Below are 18491 nucleotides of genomic sequence, written 5' to 3' on the forward strand. Positions count from 1 at the left end.
ACACTGGCACAGAACAATGCATCTGGACAGGAGGAAGGTTGGCATTGTTTTTCTGCATGGAACTGTGTATGACTTCTCCTGGGGCCGCAGAGAGAATGGCTGTGGGCCTCCCCAGGGTAGAGCCGGTACTGAATTGCTTCTGGTGTCCCTTCAGGCATGTCTTGATCAGCTGGCAGGTATATGTACCGGGCTCTGTGAGCGCTTGGACACCTAACCACCAAAGAGGAAAATCTTGCTTAGGACTATTGGGCTCAGAGAGTGAAGCACCCCAGCAAAGAGAATTCCCCACACAGAAGCTCATTCCTTGTCTTGCACAGGTTTCTGCCTTATCCACTCAATATGCAAACATTAAGGACTTCCATGTACCAAGCACTGTGCTAGGTCCTGAGGATTCACTGTTCTTAGACCCCAAACAACTCATAGCCTAGAGTAAGACAGTGATAAATAACTACAACACAGTGAACACTATGGAAGAGATACAAGGTACAGATGGTAAGGGTTTGGAAAAGATTCTGAGAGGAAGAGAAGAACGTTTTTTAGTTAACAGCCATATTGCAAGCATCGTGCTAAATGTTCAGTTCAGTCTCTCAGTTGTGTCCGACTCTTTGCAACCCCATGAACTACAGCACACCAGGCCTCCCTGTCCATCACCAACTCCCAGAGTTTACTCAAACTCATGTCCATCGAGGCAGTGATGCCATCCAACTTATCTTCTGTCATCCCCTTCTCCCACTTTAGTCTTTCCCAGCATCGGGGTCTTTTCAAATGAGTCAGTTCTTCACATCAGGTAGCCAAAGTATTAGAGTTTCAGCTTCAGCATCAGTCTGTCCAGTGAATATTCAGGACTGATTTTCTTTAGGATGGACTGGTTGGATCTTGCAATCCGAGGGACTCTCAAGAGTCTTCTCCAACACCACAGTTCAAAATCATCAATTCTTCGGCGCTCAGCTTTCTTTATAGTTCAACTCTCACATCCATACGTGACCACTGGAAAAACCATAGCCTTGACTAGATGGACCTTTGTTGGCAAAGTAATGTCTGCTTTTTAATATGCTGTCTATGTTGGTCATAACTTTTCTTCCAAGGAGCAAGTGTCTTTTAATTTCAAGGCTGCAGTCACCATCTGCAGTGATTTTGGAGCTCCCAAAAATTAAGTCTGTCACTGTTTCCCCATCTATTTGCCATGGAGTGATGGAACCAGATGTCATGATCTTGGTTTTCTGATTGTTGAGTTTAAAGCCAACTTTTTCACTCTCCTCTTTCACTTTCATCAAGAGGCTCCTTAGTTCTTTGCTTTCTGCCATAAGGATGGTGTCATCTGCATATCAGAGGTTATTGATATTTCTCCTGGCAATCTTGATTCTAGCTTGTGCTTCATCCAATCCAGCATTTCTCACGATGTACTCTACATATAAGTTAAATAAGCAGAGTGACAATACACAGCCTTGATGTACTCCTTTCCCGATTTAGAACCAGTCTGTTTTTCCACGTCCAGTTCTAACTGTTGCTTCTTGACCTGCATGCAGATTTCTCAGGAGGCAGGTCAGGTGGTCTGGTATTCCCATCTCTTGAAGAATTTTCCACAGTTTGTTGTGATCCACACAAAGGCTTTGGCATAGTCAATAAAGCAGAATTAGATGTTTTTCTGGAACTCTCATGCTTTTTCGATGATCCAATGGATGTTGGCAATTTGATCTCTGGTTCCTCTGCCTTTTCTAAATCCAGCCTGAACATCTGGAAGTTCACAGTTCACATACTGTTGCAGCCTGGCTTGGAGAATTTTGAGCATTACTTTGCTAGCGTGTGAGATGAGTGCAATTGTGCGGTAGTTTGAGCATTCTTTGGCATTGCCTTTCTTTGGGATTGGAATGAAAACTGACCTTTTCCAGTCCTGTGGCCACTGCTGAGTTTTCCAAATTTGCCTGCATATTGAGTGCAGCACTTTCACAGCATCATCTTTTAGGATTTGAAATAGCTCAACTGGAATTCCATCACCTCCAGTAGCTTTGTTTGTAGTGATGCTTCCTAAGGCCCACTGACTTCACATTCCAGGATGTCTGGCTCTAGATGAGTGATCACACCATAGTGATTATCTCGGTCTTGAAGATCTTTTTTGTATAGTTCTTCTGTGTATTCTTGCCACCTCTTCTTAATATCTCCAGCTTCTGTTAGGTCCATACCATTTCTGTCCTTTACTGTGCCCATCGTTGCATGAAATGTTCCCTTGGTATCTCTATTTTCTTGAAGAGATCTCTAGTCTTTCCCACTCTATTGTTTCCCTCTATTTCTTTGCACTGATCACTGAGGAAGGCTTTTTTTTTAATCTCTTCTTGCTATTCTTTGGAACTCTGCATTCAAATGGGCATATCTTTCCTTTTCTCCTCTGCTTTTGCTTCTCTTCTTTTCTCAGCTATTTGTAGGGCCTCCTCCAACAACCATTTTGCCTTTTTGCATTTCTTTTTCTTGGGGATGGCCTTGATCACTGCCTCCTGTACAATGTAATGAACCTCTGTCCACAGTTTTTCAGGCACTCTATCAGCTCTAATCCCTTGAATCTATTTGTCACTTCCACTGTATAAGGGATTTGATCATGATCATGGTGTAATTGAATCCTTATGATAATCCTGAGTCTGGGATTCAGAATATGTAGGAAGTCACATAGCTGGTCAGTGGCTGGCAGAGCCTGAGTATGAACCTAGGACTGTCTTGATTCAAAGCCAAAACCAGAATTGGGCATTGTAAGTTGCTTGGATCTTTTGGCAGAGAATGATGGGGTGGGTGATCCAACAGAAGGATCGGCGTGTACAAAAGCCTGAAGGATGGAAGAGAAGTTCATGTTGGAGAACTCGGCAACTTCATTGAGGCCCAAATGCCAGAGGGCAAGTGGAGGCAGATGAGGCCTGAGAGCAGGTGAGAGCCTTTAATGCCGAGCTGAGAGCAAACTCCTGTGGACAGCACCCATTTCTGAGGGTTTTATACAGTGGGCAGCACATGATAGCTAAGATTTGTGAAGCATTTATGATTTGCCAAGCATCAAGCCAAAAACCTGCATAAATTATCTAAGTCCTGACAGAGAGCCCATGAAAGAGCATTGTTTTATTCCTATTTTTCAGACGAGGTACTTACCATGGAGGATTCAAAAACGTGCTCAAGGTCAGAGGCTAGCCAGCGATGGAAGCCTGGGTCTATGTGATTTCAGAGCCTACAGTTTTAACCAGCACCAGTAGAATTCTTCCCACTGCCCTGAAGCATCCGTTCAATTCAGTTCAGCCGCTCGCTCTTGTCCAACTCTTTGCTACTCCATGGACTGTAGCACGCTAGGCTTCCCTGTCCATCACAGCTTGCTCAAACTCACGTCCATTGAGTCGGCTCTTCTCATTGGAAAAGACCCTGAAGCATCGGGATTATAATAAACCACCCTCTCTCTGAATCTTGAATAGACTGGTCACTTACCAGCCTTGTGACAAATGAAGTGTCACGCCCCCAGACAGTGGCTGCAGCACCCTGTGGTCCCCATCCAGCCTCAGCCGGAGCCCGGGCCAGAGCAGGGAGTCCGTGAGAAAGGCCAGTCAACGCCGCCCCGCTATTCCTGACCAGGAACCTGCTGGCCTCCTGCCTCACACGCGTGGGGTGCTCCGTAAATATTTGCAGAAAGGAAGGAGGGGCCATGAGGTTGAAGAAGAGGGATTAAGAAGTGCCCAGCCTAGAGTACAGGTGCGGGGTAGGAAATTCAGCATTCCTTCCCAAGTTTCAGTCTAATTCCCAGAAATTCCTTCCTCGACAGGAGCACAGGTTAGCAACTTGGGGGTGTGGTTCCCGCGAGGCTTTGCGAGGGAAGGTATACGATTGGAGCAGAGCGAGGGGGCGGGGCCCGCGCGCGGGAGGCGGGGCCGAGGGGAGCGGACCTGCGATTGGGACTTGAGGCGCCGTCTTGGGCGGAGGGGCGGGGCTGCCGGGAGGGGCGGGGCCCACGAGGGGGAGGCGGGGCCGAGGGGGCGGGCCTGTGGTCGAGACTGCGGAAAGACTGCCGGACAGTGGAGTCTGGGGGTGCTGCAGTCCATGGGGTCTCAGGGTGAGTACACGATTTAGCGGCTGAACAACAACAAAAAGATCACCGGGCTGGAGAGGGCGGTCAGGTGGAGGGGCGGGGCCGTCCTCGGGGCGGGACCAAGGGGCCGGCTTGTGATTGGGCTTCGCGAGAGCCGGGGGAACCGCGCGTCTGAGAGGACGTGACGCTCTCGCGGAGGTGACGCCCTGCGGTTGCGCGCCCCTTCCGGCCCCGGGAGGGCGCAGAAGATCCGGGCCGCTCGGCCGCAGGCCGCCTCCAGCGACGCGGGATGTAGCGCCGCCGCCGCGGTCCCCAGCACAGCCCTCCGCCCGCCGTAAGTTCCCCTGGGCTCGGCGGCGAGCAGGCCGGAGGGCGGGGATCGGCCAGAGGGCGGGCTCCCCACGGGAGTCTCGGCGCGGGCCTGAGGCAGCTGCCGTGGGGCTGGACCGCCCAGGCGTCCTCAGGGTCCCCGGACCCCCGACCGGGGCCGGCCGCTCCTCCAGCCTCAGCGCGTCGGCTGTCCACGTTCCCGGCCCCTCCCGTGCGAGTCGCGTCCCCAGCTGTCAACAGCCGCGGTGGCGGCCGTGCCCCCCAGTCGCCAGGGTGAGACGTCGGGCTTCAGGCTTCGGCTCGGGCCCGCCAGGCCGGAGCTGAGCCTGGTTCCCAAGGCCGCGCGAGGCGAGCGCCGAGGGGCTGCGGGCCTGAGGCTCGGAGCCGGCGTCCGGCGGGGAGCCCCTGCCTTCGGTAGCCCGAGGAGCCCCGCGATTACTAGACCGTGACAGTGCCCCCACCTTGGCGGCGGGGAAGGGGAGGCTGGTGGACAGTTGGCCTGTGTTTAAGGTGGCCCTAAATGCTGCAGTGTGAGCGAAATCTAAAGTACTTCGGGGAAAAAGGAAATTTCATTCCCTCAGAAATCTCTCATTGGTGCCATTCTATGTTTGAGGTTTTTGGTCAAGCCTTCAGTTTTTAATGGAATAGATACGTTTCCCCTCAGTTTCCGGCGCCGCTACGCAGGCGATTAGGAAACGGACAAGGCGAATTTCATTTAGGGAGCTTCAGGTGTCGGAGGAGCAACAGGAGGCCTGCAGAGTGCTTTGCTAGCTTAACCTGGTGTTTCCCCCCACGGAGGGAGGAGACACCGCAGAGGAAGGGTGTATAGGCTTCCCGCTTGAATCAAGCGAGCACTGGACTGACCGGTTCTCCCTGAAGTGAAGGGGCTGTGGGGTCTGTTTACGACTGTTTACTAAGAGGTGGGCTTGCATCACCTCTTGTGGCACAGCTGCTGCTGCTGTTTGGTAGTGTCCACGCAGTGCTGGGATTCAGGCGGGTGCTGACACACGGATTGCAGCCCTGGAATTTCTTCACCCCAGGAGTAACTTCCGTGTACTTGGGGCATCAGTCTTAAGGACTGGTGTGTTGCCTGTAAGCAGCCATTTTAGGGCAGGTCTCCCCAAAACCATACCTAATTGCTGAATAGAATCTGAAAACATTCTGCTCTCAGGGGCCAAGAAACTATCTGATGCCCAGGGGATAAACAGAAATTTTAAGCAACTACTTTGCCTGCAGGTTGAAAGCTCAGACAAGGGCACACCCTTCCCAGTGGACTCCCAGTTGCTAATGGATTAAGTGCACTGCGGATTTTAGCTTTTAGACCGTCTTCACTTTCTTAAGTCTGGCCTCACATTGCCTTTCCAAGATTTCCTTGTGGAAAGTGGATTATTAACTGCCCTGGGGGGCTCTGTTCTTTCGAGCCTGCCCAGGTTCAGAGCACTACTCTCAGGAATGCTTTGATCCTATCTTACCTATCAAGATCCTTTCTTAAAATCTTCCACAAAACCTTTCCTGATATTCCAACTCAAACTGAGCATTTCTTCTGAATTCCTCCAGCACTTTATGGCATTAGGCCTTGTAGTGGTGCTAGCAGAACAGAGAAGTTATTGCCTCCTCTTAAAATCGAGGCCAGCCACCATGCAAAGCCAGACTCCTCTCTTTGCCTTGTCCCTGTAGCCACAATGCCATGCTTATTTGTGGATGGGTAAAGAAATTTGCACTTCTTTCTAGGCCAATAAGTCTGTTCTTTATTTCCCTAAGAAATTTCCTTGACTTCTTTAATAAAAAGCAAAAAGGAACTGCTTGACACACCTGCAACACTACCCCACCTACTGGTGATCATACTGGTGAACTAAGTGAAGTTAGTGATAGTCGCTCAGTCGTGACTCTTTGTGACCCCGTGGACCATACAGTCCATGGAGTTCTCCAGGCCAGAACACTGGAGTGGGCAGCCTTTCCCTTCTCTAGGAGATCTTCCCAACCCAGGGATTGAGCCCAGGTCTCCCGCATTGCAGGCGGATTCTTTATCGCCTGAGCCACCAGGGAAAACCAAAGTCATCTTTACATGCATAAGCTTCATCAGTACTGGTGGGGTGTTTTCTGGTGCTGGTATCCATCAGAGTTAGATTTTGTCCTTAATGCCCATTTGTCCCTCATGTCGCCCACTGGACTTTGTTCCTTTCACTATTTTCAAGGTTAATTGCCTTTTCCTGCTCAGAAATTTGGGGGCATGATTACTGCATATAAAGTTTCAGCTGTCTTAGATTGAAAAGATCCTTGAAAGTGCCCTCGAGGCAAACTGGTTCCAAGTGATTCACTTTTAGACATGTACCTCTTTTACTTCTGTTTCATCGGGGCTCTCACAGTATAAAGTTACCATATAATGTGTTGACTCTAGTGGCCACATATCTGTAATGTACTTAAAAGCCAGGTGTTAAAATCAAGGGCTGGTGTGAAACACCTTCACATTCCTGTTTACTCTACCTTGTTTTACGGCATTTGGAAAGCTTACCTGTCTGTTTGGGATTCAAAAAAGACCTATTGCTGTTGAGATAGCTTTACCTGGAGAAGAGCTACAAAGCAGGTTAGATTCTGGTTTTTCACTGCAGACTCAAGTCGGTGACACTTGTACTTAAATAGGAAAGCTGAGGCTCCATTATTGCAATTCAGTAGTATTCAAACATAAGCCTTTGCTTTGACTCATTTGCCCCCAGCAGTGCTATGAAACCAGCTTCCCTGACGGAGTAGTAGAGGAGGAGATGACTGTGTTCTTGGTCCTCAGTGCTTTGACTAGTCTTGCTTTGGGCTTCCCTGGTGGCTCAGTGGTAAAGAATCCTCCTGCAGTGCAGGAGATGTGGATTTGATCCCTGGATCAGGAAGATCCCCTGGAGAAGGGAATGGCCACCCACTCCAGTATTCTTGCCTGGAGGGCTACAGTCCATGAGGTTGCGAAGAGTCAGATGCAACTGAACAAGTCTTGCTTTACTGTGAGAGTCAGATTGGCGTAAGAAGGAGCTTAACTTGTGGAACCTCCAAGGGCCCAGGGACCCTAAATTAAAAATTTCTAGAAGTTCTGTGCCTTTGACTCCTGAGGAGTGTACTCTAATGTGAATAACTTGGGAACCGGTTCACAAAATAAATGTCTCCAAAAGTGTGAGGGAAATAAACTCACCAACAAAGGCTGGCAACTAAGAATCAGTCCTTTCCCAAGTTTGGCACCAAATAATCTTATTTATAGGAGCACAGGCAGCCCTGCCTCCACAGCCTTACCCTCTAATGTCATAGGTTATCCAGCTGGAGAGCTTAGTGGTAAAGATTTATTAGCTTGAATTAAAGAAATCCCATAAAAAATGCACTCAGGAGTTTGGCCCAGTTATAATTGCTTTATTGGGTGGGTGTGGCGATTTTGAGGAGAAATGTGTTTCCTCTAAAATATATAAGGATAGGAAAGTTTATGAGGGCTTCCCTGGTGACTCAGTGGTAAAGAATCCACCTGCCAACACAGGAGACACGGGTTCAAGAAGATCCCTCACGCCAAGGAGCAGCTAAGCCCATGCCCCACAACTACTGAGCTTATGCTGCTGAACCCACACGCCCTAGAGCCTGTGCCCCACAACCAGAGGGAGCCCCTGCTCACGCAACTGGAGAAAGCCCGCACAGCAACAGAGACCCAGCACAGTCATAAATAAATTTTAAAAAATTAATTTTTAAAAAATTTTAAGAAGAAACACTTGAAATATTAAAAAATCAGAAGCAAAGCTCGTGGGAAAGTGAAGCCCATCTGGCTCTGAGTGCTCACGGAGTCCGTCCTCACACTCCAGGGGCTGGTGCTGACCTTAAACAGAGGACACTGAAAGGCTTGCTTGTCCCGATTGCCAGCCGTCTGTGAGAGGTCTACCCTGCCAAGTATACTTTCAAGTTCTAGCATTGCTTGCTTTTCTTTCTTACCAGACCTCCGCCCCCTTTCTCTCCCTTCCTGTCCCTGTGTTGCTAGTTTAGAAGACCTTGCTGGACAGTGGACTTTGCTCACTATGGTGACATGACCTCCGCTGAGCATCATTGTCTGTTCTTTGTTGCGTGACGATATGTCTTGTGTGATGAGTTGTAACTGGTGCCTGGCTTGTGAGTTAATGGGTGCCTGTCAGAGTTAGTGACTCTGGGTCTAGAGATAATGCTGGGGGTGGGGCGTGGGAGCCAGAGGGGCTCAGAAGTGACAGAAGGTGGTTTTGACTGAATGAGGAAAGCCTTTGAAGATTGCCACGAGACTGAGGTCCTCCAAAGAGGACGCTAGACTTGAGGGCATGAAAACTTCAGACCCACTGAGGAAGTTAGGAAGCGCACCAGGCTGGAGTCTGTACCTGCTCTCTGACGCTAACTGCCCAACGTAAAGTGTGTGTCGTCCTCATCCCCACTGGTGAGATGGGTTCACAGCACTCACCTGAGCGCGCCGGGTGCCATCCTGGTCCGGGCTCTCCCTGCGCTGTCCTGCTGGAGCAGTGACGCTGTACATGTCACAGGTGACCTCGTGCCACCGGATTACAGGCTCTTTCAAGACAGTGACTTGTGCGACTTGGTGTTTTGCACAGTACCTTAGAGTGCTGGCACTAAGTGCGTTTGTTCAGTATTCCAGCGGTGTGTTGGCTACTCTGGGGAGAGGACAGAGAGCGGAACGCCTTAGCTAGCGGGTCACATGCTTGCTGGCAGGAATGCTGCCTCCTGCATTCTTCCACCTATTCTGAAATACAGGTTCTGACCACAATGAGGGGTATGTATAAATTAGTGATCTGTGTAGTACTACATCCCAGAACCTGAGAAAATATCTATTTTTTAACCCTAGTGGCCACCTCTCAAGTACTGTATTCTAGCTAAGTATATTCCCCTTTTCATACTTTTCTGGGATGCCCAAATCTATCCATATTTTTCACTGCAGTGTAAATTATTTCTTACTAAAGCTGTTCATTCAGTAGTACTTCAGTTTGAGGAAATGTGTTTTGTGGTCAGCCTATTGAAAAAGATTGCCCAGTGTTTCTGCTCACGTGGGTCGCCTATCTCCTGAGGTTCTCTTGGGCTCAGTCGTTGGCTGTAGCTGCGGGCTGGCATCTTTCTTATCAGAGTCCTGCATGTGTGGAGGAGGAGGCGCCGCCTGTGTGTTGACACCACAGCGAGGTCTGTGGACGGAGTCACAGCCGCTTGCTCTCCTGAGCTGGCTCTCTGCTGCCTGCAGCTTTCAGCAGTGCTGATGCGCTGAACCTGGCATGACTGTTTTGAAACTTGCGGGCTGCCCTCACCTGACTGCATAGATCCAGTCATAATCTCTGAGAAGGAATCGAGATGACTCTTGGGTAAAAGAGCAGGTACACATGTCAAAGATGGATGTGCACTGAACACCATGGAGACAGACACTGCCCTCAGAAGCGAGGGTGCGCTGACCGCCCTGATGAAAGAGGCGGCCCCAAGCCCTGCTTCCCCCCTGGAGGGCACCTTGCTCTGTGCAGGTGTTACATGGCCGTCTCTGCATTGCCTGGTGGCCCCAGGGCTCAGGTGACCAGTGCAGGAAAATGTTACCATTCTGGCTGCTGTCGCTGTGAGCAGTAAATTCCTTTGCTGGGAGTGGGGAGTCGGAAGTCTTGGGGCACTTTCCCCCTCTCAGTGTTCATCTTATCTTCCTGAGGCCTGATTAAAGACTGCCTCCTACAGGCTCTGTGTGCCGTCTCAGCTCCAAAGCTCTTTGGAGTGGGGCCTAGGTTACGATCTGTGGTCGCTGGGACAGGCTCGTGCTGAGCCGGTTTGGTGGCAGGGCAAGGGTGGGCTGCCTCATGTCCTCAGCCTCCCACGGCCAGGTGAGTTATTGCTGCTGCAAGACACCGCTGTGAGCAAAGTGTGCTCTCCTCACAGACCCGGGCGGTGATCCTCTAACAGAAACAGTAGACCTTGCAGAGAAGTTAACCCCCGGACAGTTAGCCCACTCTCAGCCCACTTTTGTAGGCGGAGCACATGTTTCAGGGCATTTGTAGGTAAAGCCCACTTTCAGTTGGCAGTTAGTTCATTTCCAAGCCTGGGTGGCCTTGAGGTGATTACAGGCAGGTCTCGGCTTCCTCTTTTTGCTGCTTAGTCTCAGAGCCGGGCTTTTCCAGGGCCAGCTCTGGGAACCGGGATAAACCTGGCTCACTGAATGGGCTCCGTGTCTGTGGGAGGGGTGTGGGTGTGGGGAACTGTTTTTCTGGGTTGACAGTTTGGTGCAAAACACACAAATCTTTTGAAGCAACTAGGTTTTCAGCCTTTAAGGTTAGTGAGGTTCTCAGTAAAGGCTGATGGTACAGAGGAGGAGAGATGCAGTTAACTGGCCTCTGGGACTGGAGAGGGTGTGAGTGGGGGGCTGTCTCTTTCTCAGTATTGACTTCAGAAATGAGACGTCAGAAGGATAAACTGTCAACACCCTGTGTCTGTGTTTGCTTCCAGTGTCCCCATCACAGGGAGCTCTCTGGCCCCTGGGGCCGAGAGACCCCACCCTCTCCCCAGGCTGAAGCCGGAGGGCCCCAAGGTACCATCCTGATGTCGTCTCACAAGGGACCCGCGGTGGCCCAGGGCAACGGGACTCCCGCCAGCAACAGGGCGGCTGACACAGTGGAGCTGGCTGAGCTGGGACCCCTGCTCGAGGAGAAGGGCAAGCGGGCGGTCACCAGCCCAACCAAAGTAAGTCATCTCCCCGGTCAGCCTCTCCTGAGACCTGTTGGTCTCTCCGGAGCCACAGCACCCTGGGACTGTCTGACCCGATGGAAGGCAGGAAGCAATCAGCCCGGATCAGGCCAGGCTCCATAGAGCCATCGAAAATCCCTGCCGCTTCGGCCAGCTGGGAGGCTTGTGGGAGGAGCAGGTGCCGCCCCAGGCCGCTGTGGAGGCTACACCTGGCCGCTTTATCTCCTTCAGAGTCCCCAAGGGGTGGAGCGGGGACAGAAGGCCCCGTTCCTGGAGGCGCCTGGCAGGGCCTCCTGTACAGCCAAGTGGGCTTTGCACTTTGACCGAGCGAAACCCCAGCAGCATCCCCACGCAGCGAGACCGGGGACTCTGTGCCCAGATGGACAGAGGATGGATTTGGGGCGGGGGGGGGGAGGGTTCCTCTATCACGAGATCTAAGAGGAAGCCTCGCAGGAGGAACTGTCCTCCCTGCCTCCGCTCTGGAGGTCTCCCCAGAGGTGGGCCCTGTCAGGCCCTCCTGCTGCTGCTTCTGTGGAGCCGGCTCTGAGGCCCGGCTTTCCCCGCAGCCATTGGACACTGGGTCCCAGGGCTGGTACACGGCGCACCGATCAGATTGAGACTCTTAGCAGATCTCTGAGCCTCTGTCTTATTCTTCCTCGTTCAGTTGTCTGAATGAGAAGTGTTTGGGAAATTGGGGGAAGCTGAGGGCCACTGTCTTGGAGACAGAGGTGGGCTGCTGGGATCTGAGTGCAGGCCTGGGCTGCTGATCCTGCACCTTGGGCACTGGCTCCCTCGGCCTCTCCCCCGGGCGCTGCAGCGCACTCTCCCCCAGCGCTTGTGACATCGTAAACTTGGGCACCGTCCTGCTTCCGGAGAGCAGACCCGAGGCCTGTGTGGAGAGGCCTGTGTGGGCGGCATGGTCTGGCTCGTGGGTGCCGGACACGCGCGTGCCCAGGACCCTCGAGGGCTGGAGCCGCTCTCCCCTTCCCCACAGGCCGAGGAGGAACAGGCCTGCCCGGGGCCGCAGGAGGAGGAGGAGGAGGTGCGAGTGCTCACGCTGCCCCTGCAGGCTCACCACGCCATGGAGAAGATGGAGGAGTTCGTGTACAAGGTCCTGTCCCAGCAGGGAGGGAGCGGGCTCACCCGCCTGGGGCTGAGACGGGAGCACCGCACCTTTATCAACACACTGAACAAGCATTCACGACGAGCTGTGTTATTAGAGCTTGTCATTTCTGACGAGCAGAAACTAACATCTGCAAAACTAAGATGAAAGTATCTATGATTTCCACAGGTGACAGGGTCACAAGCTCTAACACTAAACTTGCACACCTGCTCTCTGGACACTGTCCGTTGTCTTTACATCCTAGGTTAAGAACTCCTGCTCTGAAAAGTCACAGTCTCAGCACAGTGAGAACTTAGCCGCTAAAGGGGGCACGATGACTGACAGCCCCCAGAGTGTGGGCGGAGCGGTAAATCTGTACTACTCGGGTAGCTGAGAGGAGGTCCTGCCATGTTCTGACCTGCTTAGCTAAGCACATCCAGATAAGCTTCCTGACACAAGAACAAAGACACTACTAAGCGCGGGTCCGGGGGCAGCCTCACTTCCGCTGTCTTGGCGTCTCCAGCCCCGCTTAGAGCATGTGTGGTTGCAGGTCTGGGAGGGCCGCTGGAGGGTCATCCCGTATGACGTGCTCCCGGACTGGCTGAAGGATAATGACTACCTGCTGCATGGCCACCGGCCGCCCATGCCCTCCTTCCGCGCCTGCTTCAGGAGCATCTTCCGCATCCACACAGAGACGGGCAACATCTGGACCCACCTGCTCGGTGAGGGCTCTGGGGGACAGCGGGCTCGTCTGCTGCTTGCCCAGGAGTTGTGTGGCCTTTGTCCACGGGAAGGAGAAACACTGTCGCAATTATGAGGGAGCTGGCGGTGTCTTTAAACTGCCGGGGAGCTCACAGGGCCCTTCCTCACGGGTGTGCAAGCCAAGGGAGACGTCAGAATGGATGTCCTCTGTGGTCAGAGCCATCCCGGGCTGGCAAGCCCGCCCACGTCAGAGAGCCATGGTCTAAACGAAACATCAGCATTTCAGTAGACGCTCTTTTTGTTTGGGTCTGCGGGTGCCCGCAGCTCAGCCTGTGGCGTCAGGGCTGGTTTAAACCGTCACACGTCCCCTTCTTCCTTGGACTGACCTTCTCTCCCTCCTGTAGGTTTTGTGCTGTTTCTCTTTCTGGGAATCCTGACCATGCTGAGACCGAACATGTACTTCATGGCCCCCCTTCAGGAGAAGGTGGTGTTCGGGATGTTCTTCCTGGGAGCGGTGCTCTGCCTCAGCTTCTCCTGGCTCTTTCACACCGTCTATTGTCATTCAGAGAAAGTCTCCCGGACTTTCTCCAAGTGAGTCACAAGGATGGCGGTGGGCAAGAACCACGCACTGTTGCCTTGCCCTGTGATCTGGGTGCTGGCAGGGTCCTGGCGACTGCAGTGACGCCTCAAGATTCCCTGATGTTTCATGGGTGTAAGAGGGTCAGGAAACTTTTCTCTTAAGTCCCTCCTGAAAATTCTCACTGCAGCCTCCTCCACAGACAGAGCCCGCCGGGGGCAGACGTCGCCCCGCGCAGCGCTGTCCCCTGCACAGCGGTGCCACAGGCTGCTCTCGGCACCGAGCAGCCGGAGGCGCCCCCTTCCCATCAGGGCGCCGCCCCCGAGGGCACACCCACCCACCAGCCAGGAAAGCGTATCAGAAGCCCCAGACGCCCATCCTCCCCAGCGCTGAGCCTGGGCTTCTGTTTGCTTGTTTCTGGTGGTGGTATTTTTGGTTTTGGAAGTGATGCTGAGTTATTTTGTTTTTCTCAATAACACCAGTAACAAGTAATACGTTTTTATCATTAAAAAGTCAACTAAAAAAAAAAAGGTCAACTAAAAGAGAACACTACCCCCTTAGTTATACTCCCACTATAAGGGTTTTGGCTTTAAAACTGTCAGAACCGGGGAATACTGAGTCCTTCCTGCATGGAAGTTGGGGCCTGGCTGGATTATGATGGATGGAGCTCCTGACTTTGAGTGCCTGTGAGCGGGTGTGGCTGTTGACAAGCCGGGGGAAAGGGATGCCCTTCAAACATTGGGGAAACAGCAGTGCCTGACCGTGCGGGGGCCTGAGTCAGGACACAGGCTGGACCGTGCAGGGAGTGGGGCTCGGTGTGGAGCCCGAGAGCAGTGCAGCCCGCCTGCCTACTAGCCCTTCCGTCCTGTGGCTCTTCCAGGCTGGACTATTCAGGGATCGCCCTCCTGATCATGGGGAGCTTCGTGCCCTGGCTCTACTACTCCTTCTACTGCTCCCCACAGCCTCGGCTCATCTACCTCTCCATTGTTTGCGTCCTGGGCATCTCCGCCATCATCGTGGCGCAGTGGGACCGGTTTGCCACGCCTAAGCACCGGCAGACACGAGCAGGTGGGTCGCAAGACAGGGCGTGCCCCTTGTAGGTGTCGGCCTTGAGCCTAAGGGGGTCAGCCCTGGGCCCCCACCTAGACCCTGATCTGTGTTTAGAACTTTAAAAACAGCATGAATTTTCAAAGCTCAATTCCCCTGCAAGTTTCATACTATTTCAGTGAAATGTTAATAGGACAGTAATTAAAAGTGCAGAAAAAACTACTCTGATACCTGGTTTGAGGAAGTTAAGAAACATACAAAGCACAGTCTAGCTCACCTGGAGTTCTTTTCCTAAAGGAATGAAAGGCGTGGCTCAGTAGAGAAAGCACCTTGAGCCCGAGCCGTGTTGAGGAACGCGGTCGCTGTGAGCAGGAGCCCTTCCTGGTGTCTTGTCCAGACTCCAGCTTTACTGCAGCCACACGCCAATCACCACTGTCTCCAGTCCCTTGAGACTTAACATCGCTGTGGTTTAACCCTCCTTTAAGAGAGTTAACTATTCATCGAGCACCAGCCAAGTGCAGGCTGGTGCCTCACCCGGGGTGTCTGCAGCGGGGCCCTGCCCTGCAGCCACGGGTAGGGTCCTGGTGTGCAGCGGGTGCTATCTGCCCTTTCTTTTATGACTTCTCACCTGAGTCCGTCTCCTCTGGAGGTCAGAGTCCTATTCCTTAAGTCTTCTGTGCTCTTAATGGGAAGCCCGTCCTGCTCATTTCTGGCTGGCAAACCACCCGAGGGCTCACCATCTTGGTTTTGTAGCCAAGGCAGCCAGCAGAGTTTTGATGTACATGATCGCCTAGGCTGCTTAACAGGTAATAAAGAACACAAGATGTTTGTTCTTGGCGCTCCATAGGAGGGAATGGCCGTGTCAGCATTTACCCAGCCTCCTTCCCACTCTGGACGTTGAAGCAGCGTCTGATGATGGCTCTCCATGTTGTGCAAAATTTCCTGAACTGCTCACCAGAAAGTAACCTGTGTCAGAGCAGGGCAGCAGGGCCGTCCCATGCCTGACACGCTCCATCTGTCTGCTCAGGGGTGTTTCTGGGGCTTGGCCTGAGCGGCGTCGTGCCTACCATGCACTTCACAATCGCGGAGGGCTTCGTCAAGGCCACCACAGTGGGCCAGATGGGCTGGTTCTTCCTCATGGCTGTGATGTACATCACCGGAGCCGGCCTCTATGCTGCACGCATTCCTGAGCGCTTCTTCCCTGGAAAATTTGACATATGGGTAAGAAACGACTCTTCCACAGGGCTATGGTGGTGAGAGTGCCCGGAGGTGGAGGTCGGAGTCACAGGCAGAGAGAGGCCCGGGGCAGGTGGAGTCTGGGGTGACGCGTGTCCCTGCTCACGCCTGTGCGTGTCGGCAGGCGAATCCCTGACAGGAGTTACACTTTTTTTTTCTACAACAAATTTATCAGTTTATGGTGCAGAAAATTTTGCGGAGGAACTAGAAGAGGCGAGTGCCTCCTCTCGGTTCCTCAGCTCCTTGCCATCGCCCTGAAGCTCCTCTTTTGTCCCCACAGTTCCAGTCTCATCAGATCTTCCATGTCCTGGTGGTGGCGGCCGCCTTCGTCCACTTCTACGGGGTCTCCAACCTTCAGGAGTTCCGATACGGCCTGGAAGGGGGCTGTACTGACGACTCCCTCCTCTGACCCGCCCCCAAGGGCGCAGGAGGAACTTCCCAAGTGCTTTTAAAATAACTTCGTTGCTGAAGTGAGAGGAAGAGTCTGAGTTGTCTGTTTCTAGAAGAAACCTCTTAGAGAATTCAGTACCGACCAAGCTTCAGCCCACTTCACACTCACTGGGCAATAAACTCTCCATTCCCTCACTGAGGAAGGTGGGGGAGGGCAGGCGCGGCCACCCTGCCCCCGGCTACCCCCTCGGCCTGGTACCTGCTGTCCCCTCCCAGTGATGGGGCTGGGAAGCTCACGGTGAGCTCTGATCCCTCCTCGCTCCATTCTGGGGAAAAGCGATGGACTGGGACTCTTCAGAAATTCCGTTTCTGGAAGAAACTGCCCCTCCCTCACCCCCGTCCTGACATGTGACCTGGCTTATACCAGGCCATCCGTTTTTGTAGCACACTTTTCAAAAACAATTATAACCTGGTCCCATCTTTCTAGGGCCTGGGCCTGCTCACACGGCAGGAAGAACAAAGCCACCAACTTTTACACAGCCCGGCTAATCATGGAAGTGTGTCCAGGCTCCAGATAACTTGAGTTTTAATTTTTTTCTTGGCAGAGCAATGTAAAATTAAAAGTGGGGAAAGATATTTAATATTTAATACTAAGCTTTAAAAAGAAACCTGCTCTCATTGCTATGTATCTTGATGCAAAGACTGTGATGATAATAAAAGTGCAGAAGACACTTGGCACTCTGTAACCGGTGTGGTCTCCACTCTTCACCTCTAACCTCAGAGGGCTGAAGCCAGCAACGCCGCTTCAGACTCTGCTGAGGCACAAGCCTGAATCCCAGGTGCTGCCAGCTGGCGGGGGCGGGCCAGTGAGTGAGCCCAACTGACCCCAGGGTCTGCTCCTCCAGGCCGCTCTACTCGTCTCGTCTCGGGACGTAGACGTGCCCTGGAGGAGTCAGTGTGCTGTGGCAGCCTTCTGTAACTAGAAGATGCCTGCCATGAACATAAGCGGTCTGCCCCAAGATACTGCAGACTTCAGGTCCTTTAAAACTGCTGTGATTAAGGCTGTCTCATCAAGAGGTCACTCCACACTTTCTGTGCCTTTGTGTATTGTCCTTAGCCTGACACGAGTTCTGTCCACTGGACACAAAAGGCCTGCAGTGGTCACTCGTGAGCTAGTATAGGTGTCGCAAGGGAGTCTTCGCAAATTACAGAGTTGGATTCACTTTAGCAGTCAAGTTTGAACAACCAGGTGAATAAGTGATCCTTTTAAGAAATTTGAACGAGGCCAACAGATCTCTGCCTCCAGTGCTAATCAGGGAAACATAAAACCAAACTGGCTCCTATCAGATTGGTACAAATTAAAAATCTTAAGATGGTAGGCTTTCCTGGTGGTCCAGTGGTTAAGAGTTCACCTGCCAATGCAGCGGACATAGGTTCAATCCCTGGTCTGGGAAGATCCCATTATCCCTTTGGGCAACTAAGCCTGTGTGCCCTAGAGCCTGTGCTCTGCAACAAGAGAAACCACTGCAATGAGAGACCTGTGCGCCACAACTAGAGAAAACCCCTGCCCATCAGTGAAGACGCAGAGCAGCCAAAAATTCTAAGATTGCATGTTGGTACAGATGTGGATCTGACCAGATGCTGCTGGGGAATCAGCCACAGGACCACTTTGGATGTGCGGAGTATACACAGGTTACAACATTCAAACATTACATGAAACAACACTACAATGTGAGCTGCATCTGATATCTGCCCTAAGTTACTTCGTTTAAAAAATGCTGGGAGACTTCTCTGGCAACCGGTTAAGCAACTCCAGTGCTTCCAGTACAGGATGCTTAAAATGTTTTTTTTTTTTAAATGCTGGTTCTGACTAAGTTGTTTCATAACTGATCAGTGGGTCACAACTCACATTTTAAAAAACATTACCCTTGAGAAACTTAGCTTGTACTAAAAAGTTTCACTGTAGCTGTACGTAGTAGCAACATACTGCAGACAAGCCAATGTCCAGAACTGCTGAGTGGAAAAATAAAGCTTGGTTCATTCTTATGAAACAGTTCAGCAATGAGAGCTAGTTACCGTAAGGACAATATGGCTGAAATCCCAAGATTAGGAGAAGGGAGTGGGGCTACTTAGAGATACTACATCTGGTGTGATTGCACTGATGTGCTGTTCAAAAATGCACAGAATCAACTGAGCACAGAAGTCTCAAACTGCTGACCTGCGGGCTGCAAACATTCACGGCTGTGCTCCGCCTGGGCTGCACAGTGGAAGCAGCCCACCTCAGCCCTCCCAGCAGTGCAGCCGCCTGTCTGGCCCCCGGAGGCATCCACTGGTACAGAAAGGACCACACCTGGTCCAGCTCC

General features: G+C 52.1%; 1 protein-coding gene across 2 annotated transcripts; it reads left to right on the forward strand.

Annotated features, from left to right (window-relative positions):
• The first annotated feature begins 4004 nt into the window (after nucleotides 1-4004).
• On the forward strand, nucleotides 4005-16874 carry ADIPOR1 (adiponectin receptor 1). Of its 2 annotated transcripts, none has more exons than XM_061161120.1 (8): nucleotides 4005-4072; nucleotides 10838-11071; nucleotides 12069-12185; nucleotides 12727-12898; nucleotides 13283-13469; nucleotides 14336-14523; nucleotides 15530-15723; nucleotides 16019-16874. In XM_061161120.1, the coding sequence occupies exons 2-8, from the start codon at nucleotides 10931-10933 to the stop codon at nucleotides 16145-16147; spliced, it is 1128 nt and encodes a 375-aa protein (XP_061017103.1). In that variant the 5' UTR covers nucleotides 4005-4072; nucleotides 10838-10930; the 3' UTR covers nucleotides 16148-16874. The 2 variants fall into 2 exon arrangements, with proteins under 2 accessions (XP_061017103.1, XP_061017102.1); XM_061161119.1 differs by lacking the exon at nucleotides 4005-4072 and adding an exon at nucleotides 4249-4382.
• Nucleotides 16875-18491: the final 1617 nt, after the last annotated feature.

The sequence above is a fragment of the Dama dama genome, chromosome 14 (assembly GCF_033118175.1).
Source record: "Dama dama isolate Ldn47 chromosome 14, ASM3311817v1, whole genome shotgun sequence".
NCBI lineage: Eukaryota > Metazoa > Chordata > Mammalia > Artiodactyla > Cervidae > Dama > Dama dama.